We start from the raw sequence: 8,226 nt of genomic DNA, 5'->3' as shown, positions 1-8,226 counted from the left end.
ACCACCACTACCACCACCACCACCATCTCTGACATTTCTGACCCATGGCCCTGGTGGCATGATGCCTAATTCATTGTGGTGCATAACACAGTCCCTGTTGAAATCCCCTGCAGTGCTCCTCCCCACCCCGAGCCTGCATTGGAGGGAGGTCTCAAGTGGAAGGCTGGAGTTGGAGTGGCAGCACCAGTCATCTTGGGCAGCTCAAGAGACCTGCTACCAGCTCCGGTACACGGGAGAAGGCCATGAGGACTGGAAGGTACGGTAAGGGAAGGTACTGTAAGTCTATGGAAAACTACACATGGCATTCCCAGGTCAATACTGTCTCGGCATCAGTATCTGGACTTGTACATTTATGCCTGTTTGTGTCAGCTGGGGCATGTGGCACCACTGTCCACTCCACCTAAACTGTCCTCTCCCCATGCTGGAGGTGGGGCTCAGTGGCAGGGTGCTCTCCCTGCACACAAGAGGCCCCAGATTCCATCCCAGAGCCATTAAATAGTTTTCCTTCTCTTTGCCTAGGGGATGGTGGCCTCCCCATCGCCTTCCCACCTCTTAGACTGAGTTAGCTCTTTTTCCCTGGCTCCTCCCTCTCTACCCTTTCATGGGGTGTTCTTGCCAGCACCTCATCCAAAAACCATCTCTCCTAGATAAATGTCTGCTCTGCCTAGGTAAGTGGTTCAAACCTATGGTCTTAATGACTTTAACAATACATTAACAGCCCCAATTTTACCATTCTAGCCCCCACAGGGAAAGGGCTTTAAGAACCACATGCAAATTACCTAAATTTTGAAGTGTCCTCATTGGTGAAATGGGGAGAAAGTTACCTGTCTTGGAGTTAGATAAAAATGAAATATAGGGGCTGGAGAGATGGCTCAGCAGTTAAGAGTACTTGTTGCTTCTGCAGAGTACCCAGGCTCAATTCCCAGCACCCACATGATGGTTTATAACCATCCATAACTCCAGGTTCAGGGGTCTGAGGACACCAGACACGTACTTGATTCATATATGTATATGCAGACAAAACATACACAGAATAAATAAATCTAAAAACATTTAGTATATCAATTCCTAGCATACTTCCTGGCATATAGAAAGATACTAATTACATAATTAAACAATGTTTCTATTCTCAGTTAACACACACACAAACATACACATCTTCCTGCCAAACAACTCAAGCAAACAGCTTCATCCCTAGACAGATCAGATACAATTATCCAGAATAAATTAATTTTCCTCCCGAGTCCTCCTTTTTTTTTTTTTACTATATATAGCACATATACAACAATATAGACAAGCCTTAAATATAGCATTAATTTTTCATGTATATACCATTCATGTAGCCAATTTGTCAATTACCCAGATGTACATATAACATATACAAACTCTGTTCGCTCCCTATGCCCCTACAGTCTCCCTCTATAGTAACCAAAGATAGCTGCTGTCTTAGCATTACCATCAATCTGTCTAACGCTAGATAGACTTTGGTATTTTCTTGGAGCTGACTTCTCAGCTCTGTCAGTGGCGCCACCACTTACCTAAGACCCAAGCCTAGAAACAGTCTTGCTACCTTCTTTCCTTGCTCCTCCTATTTACAACCAATGAACAATTTGCATAACGTGTTAAGGCTCCTCACTCCTAGTCTTCCCTTTGACCCTCTGTTCTCTTAGCGCATTAAACTAGGTAGTATTGTTTCATTGTGCTCCCTCAGTGACTTGCACTAATTGTGATTTTTCTGCCTACCTCTTTAGAGGAAAAGATTTCACTTTTTTTTTTTTTTGTAGGACCTAGCTCAATGTTTGCCATATCCCAAGCAACTCAAATGTTTGCTAAGCGTATAATAGTAACCCTGCTTGCGCAAAATAATGTTTGTGGTCCTGGCACCTAGCACAAATCTGGTGTCCTCTGCAATATAGTACTTATGGCATGGTCTGTGTGTCTCTGAAGAGAAAAGCGTGTCTTTTAGTCCAACGCCGGACTAGTGGGGATGGTTTGCGCTTGTAGCTGTGGCCGAATGCACAGCTCTGTGAGCGCTGGGGTGTGCTCCTCGAGTGATCTCGATCTCAGGCAGAGCTTTCGATTCCGACAGCTCCAAGCCTGGACTCAGACCCACTCCACGTTTCTCCTCTCAGGTGCTGGAGCCGTCTCTCGGGGCCCGGGGAGGGACTCTAGAGCTGCGCCCCCGAGCTCGCTACAGCTTGCAGCTGCGTGCCAGGCTCAACGGTCCCACCTACCAAGGCCCCTGGAGCGCCTGGTCTCCTCCAGCTAGGGTGTCCACGGGCTCCGAGACTGGTGAGGATGGGCAGGGCTAAAGCCAGTCTACAGTTCGTGAGGACCTGGTTACACTTATAGGTGGGGCTATGGACAAGCCTCGGAATTCAGCGCAGCCCAGTGCTGTGTGGAGTACACCGGATGCTGAGGGTGGAGCCAGGGCTGGGGCCAGCAAGCCCCCGGCGGGCGGGGCCAAGGGTCAGCCACAGTCAGTTGCTTTTTGTTCCCTAGCTTGGATCACCTTGGTGACTGCTCTGCTCCTGGTGCTGAGCCTCAGTGCCCTTCTGGGCCTCCTGCTGCTGAAGTGGCAATTTCCTGCGTACTACAGGTACCGCCCTTCCAAGAGGGTGGTGGGGTGTGGTCTGTGAGGCCAGTGGCCTCTGAACAAGTATTCTAGGGTCACTTGATGACACTGCTGTCTGGACCACAGAGCATCCACACCTACCTCTTCAGCTGCTTCCTGCACTCCTCTGGGAGTGTAGCCTTCTTACAATCTAGCCTGCCCACTCTGTGGACACCTCCAACAGCCCCACCTCCTGGCTGCTCACTCAGTGACAGAGCTAACTTTTGTCCAACCTTTGCCCAAATCAGAGTTCTTGCGTGCGTCTCTCCATCCCCACATCATCCAGTTGGCTTTGAAATCTGGTCATTCCACCTCAGGAAATCTGATCAAACAATGCTTTCTTTCTCTAGCCCGCACACTACCTGACTCGTTGAAACAGTGCTCCTTCTCCCTCTTCCTCAGGAGCTTCTCCAAATGCAAATAATTCTATGGCAACCTGCCTGGCTCCCCAGGATAGAACCCAACAAGGCTCTACAGAATCTCAGCCTTGCCAAAGCCCTGAGTTACTCCAGTTAGGATGTTTTACTGCTCAGTGCCTTTGCACATAATGTCCCTGCTGCCTGGAATATCTTCTTCTGCCGACTACCCATTCATCTTTAAGTAACTTTCTTCATTAAGCTTAACCTTTCCTGGCCTCCGCCCCTTGGCTGCTCCTCTGTGTACCAGGGTGCTTTCCTGCACTAATATATTTGGTGTAGGGTGCTGTACCTACGGGCTCACACATGCTAAGCACACGCTTTACCCCTGTCCTACGCTCCCAGCCCAGCATTTATTCCTTTGGTATCCTCCCCATAATACCTTACTCGGTCATTTTTAAATCCTCAGCACAGTGCCTGCCAAGTAGAAGGCCCTTAAATAAATTCCCTAATGAATGACTCACTTATGTTAGGGCTGAGGAGAAAATGATAAATCCGAGGATAAAATCCACAGCATGTCAGTCATTCACTTGGCACTATCTGCTGATTCTTGAGCTCAGAAGTCAAAAGTATAGAAGAGCGAGTTTTGGTTAGAGGCTAGGCCAGGCACCAGGCACCCCTCTCCTGGACTCCACTCCACACCTCACTTTGAATGTGTTCTTGTTTGTTTGTTTGTTTTTGTTTTTTTGAGACAGAGTTTCTCTGTGTAGCCCTGGATGTCCTGGAACTCACTGTGTAGACTGGGCTGGCCTCGAACTCAGAAATCCATCTGGGATTAAAGGCATACGCCACCACTGCCTGCCCGGCTTATTTGGTGTTTTTTTTTTTTTTTTTTTTTTTTTTAAAAAGACAGGATCTTACTTGTAGCCCAGGCTGGCCTGGAAGTCACTATGTAGTCCTGAACGACATCAAAGTCTGCAATCGTCTTGCCTCAGCTCCACCTCCTGCCCCACCCTGAGTCCTAGGATTACAGGCATGAGCCATCACGCCTGACTTTCTTTGAACTTTTAATCTGCTTTTGTGTAAGAGCAGTCTAGAAAGGAGCCTCTATTCAAGGTAGCCATTTATCTGACCACCCCCCCGCCCCGCCCTGCCCCGCCATGTTGAAGGAGAAGACAGAGGTGGTGTTGCACATAGGGTTCTTTTCCACAATCAGAAAGGTCTTGGAGGAGGCCAGTCACCTTTGGCTGAAGTCCTTCAACTTGGAAACCCGAGGCCCAAGAGTTGGAAGTCTCCCCATAGGCCTTAATTTGACAACCCCCTGCAGTAGCATCCATAGCTAGACACTGCACTGGTTTTCTTTTTCACTCATGTAGTTTCCCAAGCACCTACTGTGGGCTCAATGCTAGGGTGATGACTGGAACAACAGACAAGCTTTCAAGCTCTTGCAGAGTCTGTGTTCTCATGAACTTGGGTAAAAGCAAATAAATGTAACAGTGAATATATGCAGTGAGTTAAGAAAAACTACAGAGCATGGGATAGTTAGTGATGACGAAGGGAGACCTACTGGTTTTGACAGAGTGGTCAGGGAAGGCCAACATGCCTTGACTATGCCCCCTGTCTTTTCAAACTTACTCCTCTGCTTCACTGCCTCCCCTACTGCCCTGCTTTAGGGCCCTCCTCATCCTTCCCAACTCAATCCCGAGTCAGATTCCTCTCTCTTCCTTCTCTGATAGAAGACTGAGGCATGCTTTGTGGCCCTCACTTCCAGACCTACACCGGGTCCTAGGCCAGTACCTTAGAGACACTGCAGCCCTAAGTCCTGTGAGTACACCCCAAGCCTGCTCTCCTCCAATCACCCACCACCAATGACTCTTATTCCCACAGTGCAACTTGTTCATGGTCTTTGCCTACATATTTACTATCCCTAGGTGTTATTCCTTAACCTAATTTGTATTATTATACAAACCCAAAACCCAGCCCACTCTATACTCTAAGATCTCTCTCTCTCTCTCTTTCTCTTTTTTTGGGGGGCAATAGGGTTTCTCTGTGTAGCCCTGGCTGTCTGAGACTTGCTTAATAGACCAGACTGGCCTGGAATTCACAGAGATATTCCTGCCTTTGCTTCCCAGGAGCTGGGAATAAAAACCTGAGCCATTCCTGGTTAATCTAGTTCCTTTTGTTCATCTCTCTCAGTCTAAGGCCACAGTTACTGATAGCTGTGAAGAAGTGGAGCCCAGCCTCCTGGAAATCCTACCTAAGTCCCCAGAGAGCACTCCTTTGCCCCCGTGTCCCTCCCAGCCTCAGATGGACTACAGAGGACTGCAACCTTGCCTGAGGACCATGCCACTGTCTGTGTGTCCACCCATGGCTGAGACGGGGTCCTGCTGTACCACACACATTGCCAACCACTCCTACCTACCACTAAGCTATTGGCAGCAGCCCTGAAGGCAGTCCCCATGCTACTGCAGACCTACAGCTTCCTGCCTACTACCTTATCCATCCTTAACACCAACAACCAACACCATCCATTCTGTTTTTCCACCTCCTTGGGCGATTTCTCCAGGCGGCTGCTCACAAATCCAGAGCTCTTTCTCCGCAGCCACTAGGCTCCTCTGGCTCTTTATTGTTTTTTTGTTTTTGTTTTTCAGGCAGTGTTTTATTATACAACTCTGATGGCCTATAATTTATTGTGTAGAAAAGGCTGGCCTCGAACTCACAGAGATCTGCCTGCTGTGACTAAAGGTGCCATGCTCTGTAGCTCCTTGAGATCCAAACCCTGGGGGTGGGGGGAGTCTCTACTTCCCCACCTCCCACCAACTTTAAACAGTATTTCAGTGACTCCCCCTGCTATCACGCTGTTACGGAAAGTGTGCAAGCCTTCTAATTATGAAATCCACCAGGGTCTTGTCATCTATTTATTTGATCTCTTGGCATCCTCCTCCACCCTGGGTCCCACAATATCACCTTCCTTCCTGGTTCTGTTCCTGCCTCTCTGAGCATACTAGCAGCAAAAGAGCCAACTCTGGAGCTAGAGCCAGGCTCCAGTCCTGTCGTTCACACCTGCTAGTTGTGCAAACTTAGGCAAATAGCTGAAAGCCTTAGAGCCTTTTCCCTCTCATCTACAAAGCATGGATAATAACAGAACCCCACAGAGTGGTGTGAACAATTGAGAGCGCTGTGGCAGGGATAGAGTAAATGCTTAATATACCTCAACTAGTGTCCTAATTATTTCTTCTTTTCCTGTTCTGGCCTTTATTATATGACAACATCAGAAGGTTCTTCTCTCCAGCCCAGACTTCTATAGTGCCCAAAGTGTTTTGTATGGATTTTAACATGTGTGTTTCTTGCTCCTGGATGGTGAGTTGAAAGGGCAAGGGTTAGTATCTGTCCTTTCCCCCAGCACCCTGAATACTATTTGGTGTATGATAGGTAGCAGACCTTCAATAAATATCGTCTGAATCAAACCTTTCTGAATGATGTTGCCTTAACTCCGTGCTAGCTTCCTTGACCCTGCATGCCACGCCTTTGCAGTGGTAAATATACTCAAACCACTCAGGTTACAGATTTCTCTGAGCCATTCAAACTGTCAGTCATATGTTACCAAGTTTGGGTCTCTACTAGCTCCAAATAAATTACCCACTATGTTAGTTAGGGTCTTGGTAGAGATGGATGGCACAAACTGGTAAATTGACAAGCTTATTTAATACAGAACATTTACAAAGGTGAGGGTGGGATTTTGGAAAGCTGCCAAGGAACAGTATTGTGCCCCTCTGAGCTGGGACCAACCTTAGATATCAACCAGTAAGGATGACCCATCAGACCTTGAGGGAATAACTACAAGACAGGTTCACCTTCAGTAGGAGGGGGCAGAGGAATAAATTATTCACATGTTTAGGGTTTTTTTTGTTTTTGTTTTTGTTTTTGTTTTGTTTTGTGTTTCAAGACAGGGTTTCTCTGTATACCCCTGGCTGTCCCGGAACTCACTCTGTAAGACCAGGCTGGCCTCGAACTCAGAAATCCGCCTGCCTCTGCCTCCCAAGCGCTGGGATTAAAGGCGTGCGCCACCACCGCCTGGCTCAAATGCTTAGTTTTGAGTCTCTTGGAATAGAGATTTTTTTTAATGGCAGAGGGATGAATTATGAATATGCTGCGTGGTGCCTTCTGTTTGGTACCACCAGACCCACTTGACCCTTGTCTCCCTTGATGAGCAGGGTTGACTCACAGAGTCTGCACCAGAGGAGAGCTTTGTTTCTGTTTGGACTCCATGGGAGGATATTGTTAAATTGTGTCCCCTGTCTCCAAAATGTAGACTTTGAAATCTTAAACCCAAGTACCTCAACTGTGATTTTTTTTTTTTTTTAAAAAAGCAGGGTTATTACACTCAAAATCAGTTGAAATGAGTCAGTATGGTTGGTACTCTTAGGGAGAAGAGGGGGGATTTTAGACATAGATGGTGAAAGGAGAGAGAAAGCCAAGTGAAGATGGTCAGAAACCAAGAACCACCATCAAACCACCAGGAGTCCGAGAAGCACGGACCAGATTCTCCCCCAGAGTCCTCCAAAAGAATTACCTCACTATCACTTTTGGTCTGACACTTGCAGCCTCAGAATTGTGAGGCAGTAGGTATCCGTCCTCTAGAGCACAAACATTTGGATACTTGGTTATGGCTCAGAGGCCAGGCTCACAGCTGAGCTCACATTCCACATCTGGCTTGCTAATCCCCCTTTGAAACAAACCCCATGGGCTCATTGTCCTCATCCTCTCCCCAGAGTCTCCAGTGACTCCATTCTCAAGGGGCCAGATCCCTTGCCTATGTTTTATCTTAACTGTAAGGATCGTTTTTTTTTTCCCTTTTAGTGGCAAGGTCTCAACTCTCCATCTCTGGCAGACTGCTGGGGCTTCAGGCATGCACACTTTCCAATGCACATGTCTCCTGTACCTGCATTGTCTTAAAGTTCTCTTAGTCCAGAAGTTGAAAACCACTTGACACGTTTCACAGGAACCTCCATCATCCCCAAATTCCTGGCAGATAAAAGCCAAACTCCATAGCTTAACATGTAAGCCTGTCAGTAGGCTACCCTTTTCTGTTTTCTGAGGTTCAGGAACTCAACACTAAGGAACTGTAGAAAACTAAATCTCTAGCTTTCCAAGGTAAATAGGAATGAAAAAGACAAGTGCCAGCCGGGCGGTGGTGGCACACACCTTTAATCCCAGGACTTGGGAGGCAGAGGCAGGCAGATTTCTGAGTTCGAG

At 47.5% G+C, this 8,226-nt stretch overlaps 1 protein-coding gene across 3 annotated transcripts in view; it reads left to right on the top strand.

The window, feature by feature from the left end:
• The window catches only part of Mpl (MPL proto-oncogene, thrombopoietin receptor), a 15,249-nt gene extending 8,812 nt beyond the window's left edge, over window positions 1-6,437 (top strand). For 2 of the 3 annotated variants that reach the window (XM_031376865.1, XM_031376864.1), the window contains exons 8-12: window positions 114-256; window positions 2,133-2,292; window positions 2,503-2,599; window positions 4,707-4,794; window positions 5,167-6,437. In XM_031376865.1, coding sequence (XP_031232725.1) covers window positions 114-256; window positions 2,133-2,292; window positions 2,503-2,599; window positions 4,707-4,794; window positions 5,167-5,418 — 740 coding nt within the window. In that variant the 3' untranslated portion in view covers window positions 5,419-6,437. The remainder of the gene's footprint in view (window positions 1-113; window positions 257-2,132; window positions 2,293-2,502; window positions 2,600-4,706; window positions 4,795-5,166) is intronic. The other variant, XM_031376866.1, reaches the window with a different exon arrangement.
• The last annotated feature ends 1,789 nt before the right edge of the window (window positions 6,438-8,226 follow it).

This window comes from Mastomys coucha, unplaced genomic scaffold (genome assembly GCF_008632895.1).
Source record: "Mastomys coucha isolate ucsf_1 unplaced genomic scaffold, UCSF_Mcou_1 pScaffold18, whole genome shotgun sequence".
In the NCBI taxonomy this organism is placed as follows: domain Eukaryota; kingdom Metazoa; phylum Chordata; class Mammalia; order Rodentia; family Muridae; genus Mastomys; species Mastomys coucha.
Note: the sequence above shows the minus strand (reverse complement) of the source record. Positions and strands in the feature narration are given on the sequence as shown.